The 15,557-nt window shown below is 45.5% G+C and overlaps 1 protein-coding gene across 1 annotated transcript in view; it reads left to right on the forward strand.

Annotated features, from left to right (window-relative positions):
• Window positions 1–1,583: 1,583 nt before the first annotated feature.
• Window positions 1,584–15,557, forward strand: part of tox2 (TOX high mobility group box family member 2) — a gene marked incomplete at its 5' end in the record, with an annotated part of 118,542 nt that continues 104,568 nt past the window's right edge. The window contains one exon of the mRNA XM_080000794.1: window positions 1,584–1,676. Coding sequence (XP_079856920.1) covers window positions 1,584–1,676 — 93 coding nt within the window. The remainder of the gene's footprint in view (window positions 1,677–15,557) is intronic.

Here is a 15,557-nt window from a genome sequence, read left to right on the forward strand (position 1 = left end):
ATCTCTGTGAATCCTTAAAAGAAGCTTTGGCTTACGTTCAGCAAATGAGGAAAAGTAATTACTTCTGTGACATTTACAGACTGCACACTGTTTGTCCCAACACGCCAGTAAGATCCGTGATTAGAACATTCTTGCAAGTCATTTCAGAGTGCCACACGTGACATAAACACATCATGTAAATAGAAGGGGGAGTTTGGTAATGCAGTTGAGTAAATATTTAAGGAAATAGATGTGTCCTGAATACATTGTCAGTGGTTGGTGTTTTTTTTTTTTTTTTCCTTGTGTGAAAATCCAACGTTCCACACGGCCTTCACAAATCCAGTTACTCCATTGTAGCATATGAGATTTAAAAAAAATAAAATGTTTACGCACCATATCTACCCATAATAAAGTTTGTGTGGAGCGCAAAATTAGGGCACACAAGTATGACAATAAGTCTCAAGGTTTTTTATTGTCATAAGCACAACAAAACAGCGTGGAAGCAGATATTGCTGGCTGTGAAATTATTATATATAGAGCCAGCTACAGCACTTTATTGAAAAAACCCCCAAATAATAATTTAAATAATATATATAAAAAAAGAATTGAAAATAAATATCGTATGATACGGTTTAAGTATATGGAAAAGTAAAATAAATATAATAACAAAAGTGTGGGACATATGCAGCGTAAGCAACTGCATAAAACTGCGATCAGGGCAACCTCGCCACCTGACAGTCACATCCTCGAGCCTTAAAGTTAAACACTTATTACCTCATTACCTTATTACCTTATTACCTTACCTTGTTTTTCCCGATCATTTGCCATCAGCGATTCGGGATATTCAATCGGGATATTTCGAACTGACCCCCCCCCCCAGAGCGCGCCCCCAGCGGCCGTCGGCTGAACTGCGGGCTCGAGCACTTCCGCGTCCGGGCGCCATCGTCGCCGCCTTCGGCCCCTTCTCCGGTCGGTAGAGGGCGCGGCAGCGCAGCCGGTGCGGCCGGGCGGGAAGGCTCCAGCTCCGGTGATGATAAACACTCCCACATGACAAAGCGCGCAGAGAGGGGCTGGGAAAAAAAAAAAAAACACGCACACAGAAACAGACAGAAACACAACGACAAGGTCAACCGGACGCTCCCCCCCCCCCCCCCCGCGGCGAAACGGACGTTTTGGCAGCTGCCGAACAACTTAGTCCGCGGAATTTTTTTTTTTTTTTTTTTTTTTTTTGTTCATTTTTATTTTTATTTAATTTTTTTTAGAATTGTAGCAGAATTTAAATCGAAGCAAACATTCATATCCCTCGAGTGAACGGCACAGCACAGTGTTGTACCAGAGCATCACTGCCCCGCACAACGCACGCACTGAAATACCAGTTCGGCAGAGCGAGTGCTCTTTATTTTACTTTATTTTACTTTATTTTACACACACAGAGAGAGAGAGAGAGAGAGAGAGAGAGAGGGAGAGAGAGGGGCGAAGGGAGAGAGAGAGAGAGAGAGTGTGAGTGAGTGAGTGAGTGAGCGAGCGAGAGAGAGAGAGAGAGAGAGACGCGCACACGCTTTCTGGAGCTGCGCTTCCATGCCGTCAGTGTTGCGGACTCTGAGATGGACGTGAGGTTTTATCCTGCTCCCCCCTCCAGCGTGGGCTCATGTACACTGCCGACTGACTCCACTTTGGACTATTATCACGCCAACAAGGTAAATATTCATAGTATTTTTTTTTATCGTTGTCATCATCCATTTGTCTGCTCACACTTTTGGGGCTTGAGCGTGCGTCGCTGCACGAAAAAACGGCAACAACAACTAAACGGTTGGACGGTGTGAATGTATAAACGAACACACGCAAACTGCATTACAGATCAGTTGAACTTGTTTTCTCCTCACTTTTTCTGTGTTTTTTTTTTTTGTTTGTTTTTTCGCTCAGTAGTGTCATTTACGTGGACTTTTCCTTGACGTCTAGTCCATACGCGCACCAACATCTGCTCGTCTCTGCGCACTTCGCTCCGTCTCGCGGAGACGAGGATTTGGAGCGACTCACGATGAGACAAACTGCGCTCCGCTCCACGCTCCACGTTCAACGCACTGACAACCGCCGGAGAAATAACCGTAGACGGCTTTTCCCAAACTTTCCGCTTTCGCCCGGCTGATGAAAGAGAGATTCGATTGACTCGTATTTTCCATTTTCACGCGCGACCATCCGCCGAACGGCGACGGATTCGGATTCCGTTCTGGGCGATGGTGGGCACAGTGTCGCGTCCACTGTGGGAGCTGCAGCGCCGCGCAGCCCGCACGTTCACCGGCATTTTGCGTCGTGTCGCCTCGTTCAACTCAGTGGCTCTCCGTAAAACCTCTTTCCCATTCCGAGTTACAGCCTAATTGCATCCAGTTATAGGGAGAAAAGAAAAAAAAGTTTGTATGGAGTATGTTCGCATTACATTAGAGTATCCCATGGTTAAAGAAAGGCTATGCTTGTGTTGTTCCACTTTTTTTCGTGTCTAACACTTCCAGATCGCTGCGTGTTGCATTTTTCTACCTGCGTTTTTACGCATGTGATGTCATATGCCCTTTCCCCCATCTGCTACCGTTGCCTTTTCCTGAGGAGTTTTTAAAAGTCTCGTAGAAGTGACCGCGGCCAGGCCGCTTTTCATCCGCACGGATTACAGTTCTCATTAACAGGTATCTTCGTCATCTTGGTGCGCGCCGGGCACTTTGAACCCCTTCCGCCGCCCTGTGCACTTGCTTTTGGGCCTGTTTTGCTTTGTTACAGGGTATTTTATCGCAGCTCAGCTTTTCATATTTGTCGTTCGCATATATCTATCTGCCCTCGGTCAACCAAACGTTATTTCAGTTTGCTACTAGGATGGAAACTGTCCAAACCATTACAGCTCACCAGGAACAAGAGTGGGCTTCTTTTGTGGTCAATTTAATGTTAAATTAATAAATAGGTTGTTTTTTTTTTTCTATTGAGAAGAGCTGTACTCTCACAGCCATCCGGCGCTTTGCTCAGAACCCGGAGACACGAAGGTGATTCATTTTGTAGATGACGGCATATAAGATCATTGTGCATGTGCATTTTCAACATGTACACCCGCCTGCAGCCATACATGCACTCCACCTTTGTCACATTAGAACATGGACCAACACATAGGCACTACCTCCCTTTCGAACACACACACACACACACACACACACACACACACACACACACACACACACACACACACACACACACACACACACACACACACACACACACACACACACACACACACATGAACACACACACAGACACACACATGCAAACACAGGCACACACACACAGTAGCTTGGAATGTTGATTTAAGATTTTAGTGAGACATGGCTTTTCCTGCACTTCATGGCTTCATAACTTTCATGACTAGGGCCTTGGGCTCCAGGTATAAATGTGCCGTAGTAGTTATCATGATTCACCGAGCCGCTGTTTACATACTGCGGAGGTTGTTGGTCGGGCTCGGAATGAGGAACGGTTGGGTTTCAAGGACAGAATCATATAACATTGTCATTACTAAAGTAATGGGTGTGTCCTGGATGTGAAGAGACACATTATCTCCACTGCGGGGCTACTACTACACCTTATGTAATAGTAGACTAATGATACAGCAGCTTTAAATGACATTTTGGCAATAGTTCACTTTTACAGCGTTTCAATTTCAGGAGTGGGATGAGGTTACTGGTGCAGCCGGACCCCCCCGAATTGCGATTACATTTTTGCAGCGCCGAAATAATTCACGTCGGGGCCAGCCGTGTGCACATTACGGGAAGACTGGTCCATATGGTGTGAAAGAAAGATATTTCTTGATTGTTTCGAAATGAAAAAAATACGTTGTTGCCCATATCGAAGAGAGCGGAGTGCTTTGATTTTGAACTCCGATCGGAGAGATAATGTAGACTCTCTACCGGCGTGTGGAATTCAAATTCAGATGGGGGTGGAGCTGAGATATAAATGAGTGTGACCCCCGTACGTTTTGACGACGGGCTCTGGCTCACACATCAAAGGCCAGAGTGGTTTTGGCCCTTCTAATTGTGGCCCTCACCAGGAGCTATCCTGGGTGCTTTACATCATGCCCTGTTCATGTCATTCCACCGGCCGTTCCAAACCTACACTTCTGTTCCAAACTAGACAGCATACCATTGCCCCAAAGATATACACCAAGTACCTAAGTGACTGCTTTGGGTGTCTCACCCCCAGGGTGTGCAGCGCTGTGAATATCCTCCAGGTTTCTGTGTGTGTGTGTGTGTGTGTGTGTGTGTGTGTGTGTGTGTGTGTGTTTGTGTGTGTGTGTGTGTGTGCATGCGTGCGTGTGTGTTTGTGTGTGTGTGTGTGTGTGTGTGTGTGTCTTTGCTGGGGTGTGGGTGTGTGTTCATGCTCACACCATGCACGTGTTCATGTTTGTCATGGTTCGGTTTTACCCGCTGCCAGAAAGGATTAATAATATTGAGAAAGGCAAACAGTGTGTCAGATTAACCGGATTCAACGTGATTGGCCGCATTCCGACCCGGTGCCTGTCCTTGATGGATTGATGCGTGTTGGGAGAAAGGCGTTCTCAGACACTACGTCAATACTCCCCAGAAACCATGAATACACTTGATCTTTGACTCAGGTCAGCGAGTCAGTGTTTTTTTTTTATTTTTTATTTCCCCCCCCTCTTTTCCCTCCAGCCTGAGATTCATCGTCAGATACCGACCCTACGTAGAACGATTACGCCGAATTCAATAAACTGTGCACTAGCACTTAACGCTTTCATCTCATGTTCACAACCATAATCAGCTTCATGACCGAGACGTGAAAATGTGAGACAAAAGCGGAATGACGCTTTTGTCCAAATCCGGCGGAACTAATTGCGGGACAAAACCAGCGAACTCAATAGCAACATTTAGGAACAATGTGAAGAACAATGCGAGGGCGAGGGATTGATTGTCGGTCGCTGTGGGTTTGAAGCCAGTGGCGCTGTGATCTCCTCAACTCCGGCTAAGTTGCATTGTCCTGCACTCGCACAATCACAGTGAGTCATCTTAACTTAAGCCCAAGATTTGTCCTAATCTTTTTGAAGCCTCTTTCTCTCTTCCTGCGTCGGGGCGAGTGGGAGGCTTGTTTGTTCGGCAGCGCATCGCGGCGCTTAAAGGGCACTTCTTCACAAAATGCCTGTTTTAGCAGGAGACTATTTGTCAAATGCATTAGACTTCGTGCATGCCCGCAGGCAGAAACGCTCCTGTGAAAATGATTTTGGAGAGATCACTGGAGCTGCTCCACTTTCTCCACGTCCCTCAGCCTTCCAGCGGTGATATGCCCCGCGGACGTGCAACTGTGCCGACATCGCACCGCCGCGGTTTTACAGTAAGGGCCGTGCCCCTCGATGCCGTTACTGTATGTTATGCATAGTTTGGGAGCCTGTGTACTTACTGTATTTATTAATGCTAAGCTGTTTTCCCCGCCATGCAGAGCAAACACTTACTCATGCATGGTTTGTGCAGTGTAAGTACTTATTGATATGTTGGAAAAACAAAAGCAGGATCACAATTATGGCCAATGACGTACGACTGATGTTGAGCTTTGGGAAGTGGACGAGCGTGCATGCACATGTGCTATGCCATTGTGCAATGTCTCTAAAGAATATGAAGTATTTCGCCACTGTGTAGTGTACAGCGCTTTGGCAATAAATGCATGTGCTGTACTCTACAATCGTTTTCCGCACACATCTATAGGTGAAAGGATGACGGCTGCAGTCATTTCCCCCCCCCAAAAAGTAATGAGGCATATTTTTTGCAGAGCACGGGCCCACCCCCTTTTCAAGTGGTCCCTTCCATATCCACCACATCAAAAACACTGTATATTTGTGGGATACTTCAAAGTGCGGCTAGGGTGGGGAAAATATTTCCCCGTTCAATTTCTCGGAATGTTTATTTTTTTGTCTTCCAAACACGACCTTAATAAAAATAGCAAAAAGAACAGAGTTATTCCAGCGGCGGCTCATTCTGAACACAGAGGCAAGTTAATTACATGGAGGCCGGCGTTCTTGGGTCGACAGAGTGGACTTGGGGTTTTTCATTGTGCCCATTCATAACATTCTGCTGACTGGTCATTCCAAGCTGCAATGTCCCAACTATTCTCACTGGGGAACGTTAACCCGCGCATACCTCAAGTGCACCGCAGAGAGCCAGAAAAAAAACCAACAAAGCTGTTTTACCTTGCTGCACTCAGACAGGCTGCCATGCTGTTCATCAGTCGCTGGGATCAAACTCACTTAAAAAGTGAAGAACAGAGTAGATTCGCAAACTTCGCAAAATTTTAAAATATACACACAATACACACAATATTATTTTATTGCCTCATTTCTCTATTATTTTGGTTAATTTTCAAGTTTACCATGTACTGCCATTTTCTTTTTCCAAATTTTTTAGCTGATTTTTAGGTTAATTGCATAGTGTAACTTTTTTTCTATTTTTATTCCTTCTTATGCTTATTTAATACTGCCGCAATTGTTTGGTGTGAGCTGCTGTTACACTGACAGTTCCTATCTATCTATCTATCTATCTATCTATCTATCTATCTATCTATCTATCTATCTATCTATCTATCTATCTATCTATCTATCTATCTATCTATCTATCTATCTATCTATCTATCTATCTATCTATCTATCTATCTATCTATCTATCTGTCTATCTATCTATCCACCCACCCACCCACCCATCTATCTGATTACTTTTAGAGGTTGTCGTAATCACTTCCTGGAAGCAGTGATACTGCCTCTCTCTCTCGCTGGTTTGTCTCTCTGATAGTTACTTGGTTTTTCTGTATACTGTACCGCCCCCTCTCCCCCCCCCCCCCCCTCTCTCTCTCTCCCTCTCTCTCTAACTTGTTCTTCCATTTACCTCCCCAGCAGCAATGTCAAAAGGTTATGAAGGGAAGCCAGATCGCCCGGGGCTGATTGTGTCTTTGAGTTAATGATAAGTAGCTGCACAGCGATGCCCTGTAGTCGCTCGCTGGAACAAAAGCCCGCTCTCTCCTTATCTCCTCCGAAGATTTTTATGACTTATTTACATCAAAACGTGGAGGAGAGCCCCCCCCCCCCCCCAAAAAAAAAGCTTTTATTTCACAATCCACCGTTCTGTGCATTACATTTTCATTACATAGCGGCATTTAAATGAAAATTTAAATCGCTCGGCTATTGAGAAGAACAGCCTCCGTCGGCCGTGGTTGCCCCGGTTTTCCTTTAAGTTGGGGAAAAAAGGCTTTACTTTCTGGTTGCGGTTTTTGTGTCCACGCTTAAGTGTGTTCCCGCCTTGGGACTTAATGTACAGTATGAGGAAAGCAAATGGCGGCGTAAAACACGAGAACGACGGCGGGTCTCAGCAGGGACAGTCACGAGGATCCAGCGCCTTTTTGACCGTCCGCGGAACCTGCATGAGGCTGGCGCTGGAAGTCAAACCCCCAAACGGAACCGTGTCATCTTCCGATGGGCGTGTCCGCGTCTGGAAATAGATTTGTTCTTTATCCGGGCTGGTTACCCACTTAAGCCGCCTTTCCACCCAAAGTTAGCAGGACCTTTTAGTGCCCGGGAACTTTTAGTGCCCGGGAACTTTTTTTCAAGGAACTGAAATGTTCCTCCAGTTCGTTGTTGTCTGCGTTTCCACCGCGGACCAAGGACCCGATTATGCAAGATTACGCGACTATATGACGACCTGCTCCACTCCGGTCCAGTAGGTGGCGCGAATGCAGAAGACTATACAACAAGAAGGATAAAACCAATAACGAAAGACAGCCAAAAGTGATAAGAGTGGAATATCAATTTAGTTGTCTTTCTTTATTCGTTTCACTCTTCTGTCCTGTCAAAAAAACTGTAAAAAAATAAAAATTCACTCTCACCCCCAAGATTTATAATTCAAGATTTAAGATCATTCAAGAAATATTATTTATAATGATCAAGTTTGAAATATATTGAAAAACCTGAGTTCACAGATGGGAAATCAAACCTGGCTTACTCACTACACTATACGCACAAGGCCTCAGTTTGTTTGTGTATAAACTGTACACAGTTTTTTTTTTGTTTTCTGTTTTTTATTATCAACACATAGGAAAATTAACGTTTTTTTTTGTACAAGCGGAACATCTTTCGAACAAAAAACAAAACCGTATCTAAAATCGGTTTTGCGGCGACAGATTTTTCAAAATGACGTCTGAAATAAAATGCTGCGAGTACTCCACCCATCAGAAATGTTCAGCGCTGCAAGCCCCGCTTGCCCTGACCCTGGTCCCTGCGCACTGAGTTCCTCCAAAGGCTCCTGGTCCCTGGGGAAGCTTTCATCACCTCAGTCCTCACTGTGGGAAAAGACTAGTAATATTAAAAATAGCATAGTTAATAATATAAATAATAATAATAAATAATTAATAGTAAAAACCGCCGAGAACCCAGTCAGGAACTATTGGGCCTTTCTGATTGGCTGTTCTATCTCTATCTGTCTATATCTGTCCATCATGACAGTAGTACGCTGTTTATCAACCAGGAAACCCGGAGACCTTCCTAGAAATAATCACATTTTGCTTCTCGAAATAAAGATGACATTTTGGATTTTTTTGGGGGGGGCGGGGGGAGGTGACGACATCTACCTCGCAAAGTGGACTTTTAATTTTAATCACGGTCGTGCCGGGAGGTGTCAGAGTAATTTCAATTTTGACGTTGATCCCTGAATCGACGCGGCCCCGCCCCCTGCCAAACCCCCTGCCCCTCATTAAATCACATTAACCCTAATTATCATCGCTGCCCCTTGAAACCCAAACACTACAGTGGGGCTTACCTCCTGTACCACAAGCATGCACACGCACGCGCGCACACAAACACACACACACACGCACACACACACACACACACACACACACACACATACGCACACACCCACACACACACGCACGCACACACACGCATGCACACACACGCGGGCTGTGGCAGTGGGAGTATTGGGTCACTAAACCATCCACCCTTCAGGAGGCCATTGGTTCCTCTGTAGCAACAGACCTGTCTATCTGTCTCTCTCCATTTCTCTCTCGCCCTCTCTCTCTCTCTCTCTCTCTCTCTCTCTCTCTCTCTCTCTCTCTCCCCCCTTCTCCTCTCTCCCTTTTCTCACCCATACCCTACCCCCCCTTCACCTCTCTCTGCCCCCCCCTCCTCCGCTCCCCATCCATCTCGTTCTCTCCCCCTCCCCCCTCTCTCCATCTTCTCGCTCTCTCTCTCTCTCTCTCTCTCTCTCTCTCTCCCTCCCCCCCTCTCTCGCCCTCTATGGACCCCACTTACCTTGGACTGTTTTATATTCTCTCCTTGATTAGCTGGGGGATGGGGCCGGTGGAATAACATTTGAGCGGGGTTTGCTGGCGAGCGAAGGGAAAGAGCGGTCTGTGGTGGAGTGCGGGACAAGAAAAAGGGTTCGAGCGGATCGAGGAAGAGAGAGTGAGCGACGGGGCGGGGGGGGGGAGATTCTTCATTTTTCAAGCAGCCGTGGAGTCTGCAACGTCACTCAGCGAGGTGGAGAGCGGCGGCCGCCTCGCCGCCAGATGTGCTCCAGCCCCGACAGCGACTTTAAAGGACGGACGTTTATTGTTTCAGTGCGCTCGGCGCGGTTCAAACCCAAACTGCGTGAAATGCTGATTGATGTGTCTCGCTGAAGAATGAGAGGGTGAGGGGAAAGGGAGACAAAGGGGGAGGGAGGGCGAGAGCGAGGGCAAAAAAAAAAAAAATGAGAAAATCGACCGCATGCGATTATTTAACCGTTTGCGCGCGTCGTGGTGAGATGGGGTGAAATAAATGAACGCGCTTCACCGTGGCGACCAGAGCGTTGCATTAAAGAGCCACCTTGCTTTTCATTAGTCATCCAATACACACTCCTTTCAATATTTCACGACCGTTTCCTGCCAACACGTGGTTGTTTCAGGGTTAAATATTCAAGTACCGTGATAACGTATTAACCCCCGAAGGCGGGTTTAAAAAAGACATCAGGTGATTTATCTCGAATAACGGGGACAGAGGCAAAGCCGGTCGTCACGTAAACGCACACACAACGCCCGGGCCGCTGCCGATCAAAAAAAGACAAGAGTTAAAGTTGTTAGTGACATTTAACATCACACACGAGCGTGTGCGGTTTTGACTGTCGCCCAGGAAATGTGCAGCTCGCGCCTTTTTTTTTAATTTTTGTTGCAACAATTTTAGCACCCGTGTTGAGAGCTGCAAGTGCCGAATTCTTGTGCAATATAGCTTATGAGAGTGTTCACAAAGATGTTAAACGGGCCCATCAACGAGGTGGCTGCGCCCTAACAAGGGAACAATAACTACTTTTAGTATTATATAAATACGGTGATTAAAGCAGTTTGTTTTCTTTGTACAAAAATTGGTGTAATCGCTCAAATGGGCCCTGATGGAGCTGCTCACATCGAAACATCCACCCTGCAGCCGAGCGGCAAATTTCGGCGTGGTCCGACAGCTTAGTTTTCATGACACCTTTATGGGAAAGATATAAATATTTAAAAAAAAAAAGATTTTTATTGGAACCGTTTTTTTTTTTTTTTTTTTTTTTTTTTACCAACTTTTATTATTTCAAGAAAGGCACTAAGTGTGAGATGTAAAACCGCCCTCCACCGCACAAGCAGGAAATTAAACACTAAGGGAAAGGAGGAGAGAGGGTGACGTTTTTTGAAAGCAGTTGAAAGCGGGTGGGGGGTTGATGGACAGCGGATTCATCCAGATAGTTATATCTCCCTTAGATATCACCAGCTTGGAAATGACAGTGTCACTCTGCTGATAACTCAAACGGACCGCTCTGATTCAAGGCCCGGCACCCAAAGTGATGGGAAAACCACCTTATCACTTCTTTTTTGGTCAGATCTCAGACACAAATCTTTTTCACGGAGGGGGGGGGGGGGGTCATCTTGAATGTGTTGATGGCCAATTGCGATATATCAGCAGGTTTTCTTTTTTAAAGATATTCCGTAGAACATATTTGCAAAAGGCCATGTCTGTCAGAATGGTAATACCTACAGTGAATGGTTCACCAGGTTGGTCAGCTACTGCAGCGGTGCTTTGAATAGAGGTCCTGAATACACGGCTCTGTGGAATACTCCATTCTGATTGGTTGGTCAATAGCGGCGAGCAGCCGTCAGTTATTTCTGAATAATGACCGCTGTCACAGGCCACCAACTTCTCCGCCTGGATTCACGCCCATTGTTTCGCGCCGCCTACACGCTGACGCTGAACGGTTGCTAGTGGCGACACCCTGTGACGCTTCATAGGAACTGCAACTACTTGAACGGTACGGTCACACCGCACACTGCAAAGCGACAGGCTGCCATGCGACAGGCTGCCATGCGACAGGCTGCCATGCGACAGGCTGCCATGCGACAGGCTGCCAGGAGTTTGGCTTCATCTGCCTGCAGGGGGCGGAGCGACGACAGAATGCAACTTTATGCAAATGAGTAGCGCAGAGTGCCAGGCAACAGCCAATAGGAGGGAAGATACGCTCTCGATGGCCCCGGTCCTTGAAAAATTGACGCCTGGACCATTGCTTATTGTTCATGATTTTTTTCATGAAAAATGTCCCTTAAACTATCGATAAAATAAGTCGTTTCTCTAAAAAGGACAATTCTTTATTTTAAGGGACGGATGGGAAGACTAGTTACGTAGCTTTTTTCAAGAGGTAATTTATCTTGCTCAGTAAACAGCTCCACCATTTTAATTGAAAATAAGTACACACGGCCCAATCTATCTATATAATGTATATTAAATATGGAAAGGGAGAGAGGTTTGAAATGTTTGGCGCGGCCACAACAGCCAGTGTATTTCGAGCCGACACGCCCAAACGCCAGGGGCACAGAAGCCGCGTCGCCGGCCGTGTGACCCGAGCATTTGAGATAATTGTGCATAATGTCCAATTGGACATTATAAATAGGTTCTCTCTTTTTTCAAAGGGCATACGGTTCACTGCGTTGTTGCAGTGTTAGCTATGTTTTGGTGGGCTATTTTTCCGACCAGAAGTTAAGAAACGAGAGCTCTGCAGTCGCCAAGCATGCTGCCAGGCTCGGCTTACTAGTTAGAAAAAGCCAGCCGCCCCGGTGGTGAAATCATGTCATATCGATATGCTGCCTCAAACTGTTATTTCAGTTTAGTGAGTAAGAGGTGTAATGTGCCGCCGGCTGGTCTTTAACGCGAAATAACCCCCTTCAGAGTGACGCGAGACCCTGATCACCCTGTCGGGGGTTATTTTGCCATAACAAGCACATTCCCCCTCACTTACACTACACCTGCATGTACCTTCCACCGCGCCACCGGTGTTTTTCCCGGAAGCGTCGGCTCGCTCGGCGCGATCCCGCGGCCGGGCTCCGCGGGGCGGACGGACTGATAGATAGATGTGCAGAAACGTGATAAACATAGCTCCAGACGGCGCGGTGGAAGAATGCAGCTGTTGGGTATATTAAGAGAGGTTTGTGAGCCTGGGCAAACACGAACAGTTGTCTTAGCTTCCTGAGGCACGTCCTGTGCAAACAGAGCCGGAGATGGCAGGTTCCCTCTGCTCTCGGTCCACACTCAAAGCCCACGGGCCCTTTGAGTACATGCACCCATAGATACAGGCGCATACACACACACACACACACACACACACACACACACACACACACACACACACACACACACACACCCTGAGCAGATGAAAGGTCGCACACATATGTAGAGTACGCACATCCACACGAGCATGCGTACAAAAAAAGGCACATCCATACATACATACATGCATACATGCATACAGATAGATATGAGTGCTTCACATTTGCATTTCATTGGCAGGAATTCAAGCACCCACAAATGAATGCAGACACACGCACGCACGCACACACACACACACACACAACCACACACACACACACACACACACACACAACACACACACACACAGACGCTGAATACACACATACACACCAAGTCAAACGCAAACAACAAAGAGTGATTCCCTAATTCTGATGCTGATAAATAACCTCAAGATATTAATTACGGTAGATTGGTGTAGCAGCGGTATTCATTTTTCTCTGACTCCTTTCTTTGTGATTCTGGTACATGTGCATAATTTGTTCGATTTATTTTTAGCATTGTTTTGCACACATGTTACACCCCTGCCTATGTGTCTCATGGTGGTTTTATAAGCCGGGCCTCTTTCAGTTTACAGTAAGAAATGAGTTTTGGTTTTTTTGGACATGCATTCCAGTAAAAGCTCCACATCATACATGCACCCCCCCCCCCCACGTAATTACATATTCAACATCATACAACAGCAGCTCTCAAACGTTTGTTCTTTTTTTTTTCCTTCTCTCCCCTGGCACCGTTAGTTTTTAGCCATAATATTTTAATTTTAGCATCACCTTGCTTCTGAACAACATGGTGTGTGTGTGTGTGTGTGTGTGTGTGTGTGTGTGTGTGTGTGTGGGTTGGTAGTTACATCTTAAATGTTAAACCCGTGTCGATTCTCTGCTACACTTTCCCACGTCACTCATACGTATTTGGTGGCTTTGCATTGTTTGATTTAGCCCATTTTGTTCCTTATATTTATAGATGCACACAATAAGATACACCAAGGTTTGTTTAAAAGTTAATCATTTCTAAAAAAACATTTTTAATAATAATAAAATAAAATAATTATAACAATATTAATAATAATAATAATAATAATAATAAATACATAATAATATATAATATTTTCAGCATGTATGCATTTCTAAAACTGAACTCTAAAATTATTCAGGTATTTATCAATAAAAAGCATTGTTTTTAAACTTAGTGTACATTGACTGTGGTTGGGGGCCTACATGCGGGCTGGTGGGTGTGTGATATGTCGGCGCTGCTGAGACGCGGTGCATTCACTGACCAAACACAGCGGCGCTGGCACCGCCGCTCCTGGTTTCACTTAATCTTTGACACAAAGGCCCTGGCATGCGGCCGAGCCAGTGGATATATCCAGTGACACAAAGAGAGAGAGAGAGGGAGAGAGAGGCTGGTTACGGAGGTGGAAGATCACCCAAAGAGTCCTTTAGAAGCCACGAAACACCGGGGCCGCCGCGGTGTTAACATCCCGTGCGCCCTGTTTTTTTTTTCTTCTCGTTTTTTAATAAGCGGCGGTTTGAACGGAGGTGGCCGGGCAGCTGACTTTGAGCCCTGATATTTAATTGACTTCGGGCGCCTCGTACCGTGGCCTGGTGGTCTTCTCCATAGCTGTCCACTCAGCTGCCCTGCTGCAGGCGGACCTTCCCAAGGTAGAGACAATAGTTTCGGGAGAAGTTGAGATCATCCATCGGCGATCTCATTCAAAGACCCTTCTCACATTTTTACCAACAAATCATCAACCAGAAGGGTGGTTTTTTTTCCTCCCGGCTCGGATAATGCTGTGATTAAACGATCGGATAAGCAAATTATGAAAAGAAAGGAGAAAAAAAAAAATCAGCGCGGCGCAGAGTTCTTGTTGCTTTTTCTTTTTTCTTTCAAATTATCAAGGGGCATTTGAGTTGTCTTTGTAATTACTGAGCTGCTGCTTATCTTTACTTTAGCATCATTGGCACCGCACACTGTTGTTCTGCCTATTTAATGTATTTTCAGAAGCGGAACCAATGGATTGTGATAAGTTTAAAATAAAATGCTTTGCCATCATTTCACATTGGTGTTTTTTTTTTTTATATATATATTTTTTTGAGTCACGGCTCGGACAAAAAAAAAAAAAAAAAAAAACAGTTTAAAGAGAAAAAAGGAAAAAGCGGCAACAACACGAATATGATGACCTCACCTGTCAGACTTTGACAGGATTGTGCTGACACCAGACTCTGGTAATCACCAGGCTTTGGCAGGAGGCGACCGCGTGCTTCCTAGTTACACACCGAGCCTAATATTCTTTTAATTGGCTTCAGAGAAACTGGATCAAAACACGCTGATGAAGTTACAAATTGGCGAAAGTGGCTCACTCGCCGAGCCAGATCGCCTTGTTCCTTTGGTTTGGTTTGTTGTACTTTCGGCTGCTCCGCATAATGATGAGGGTAGAGGAGTGGAAGATTTCAATTACTCAGAGAAAGTCAAGGAGGTTGTTGAAGTTTGAGAAATTCAAAAAACACAGGGTGGTTGCTATGTGGAGATTGTGCCCATTTGGAATGTAATTAAATTGGTTTGGCCGGTTGCCAATGAAAAAAAAAAAGAGAGCGAGAACATTGGTTCTCATCTCAAATGAAAATGTAGAGAGTGTTTTGCTGAAAAATACCTGGAGGGAACAGTATGCTGTTGAATATTTCTAATACAGCATGCATTGTGCAGTTGAAATGAGTTTTGAGATGAGTTATTCGCTGTGACTTCCCCTTTGACATTTCAGAGGTATGCGGCTCTTGAACCATGGATTTACTGTAATCTATTTTTTCTTTTTTTTTCTTTTATTGATGTGCGGTTGGGTTATAAACTGTAAATGGTCTCCGCTGCCTTTTCGCAGGCCATACCCTGATGGAAAGCATGAGGCCAGATGCAGAACAGGGCTTTC

Source organism: Zeus faber (genome assembly GCF_960531495.2).
Source record: "Zeus faber genome assembly, chromosome: 5".
NCBI lineage: Eukaryota > Metazoa > Chordata > Actinopteri > Zeiformes > Zeidae > Zeus > Zeus faber.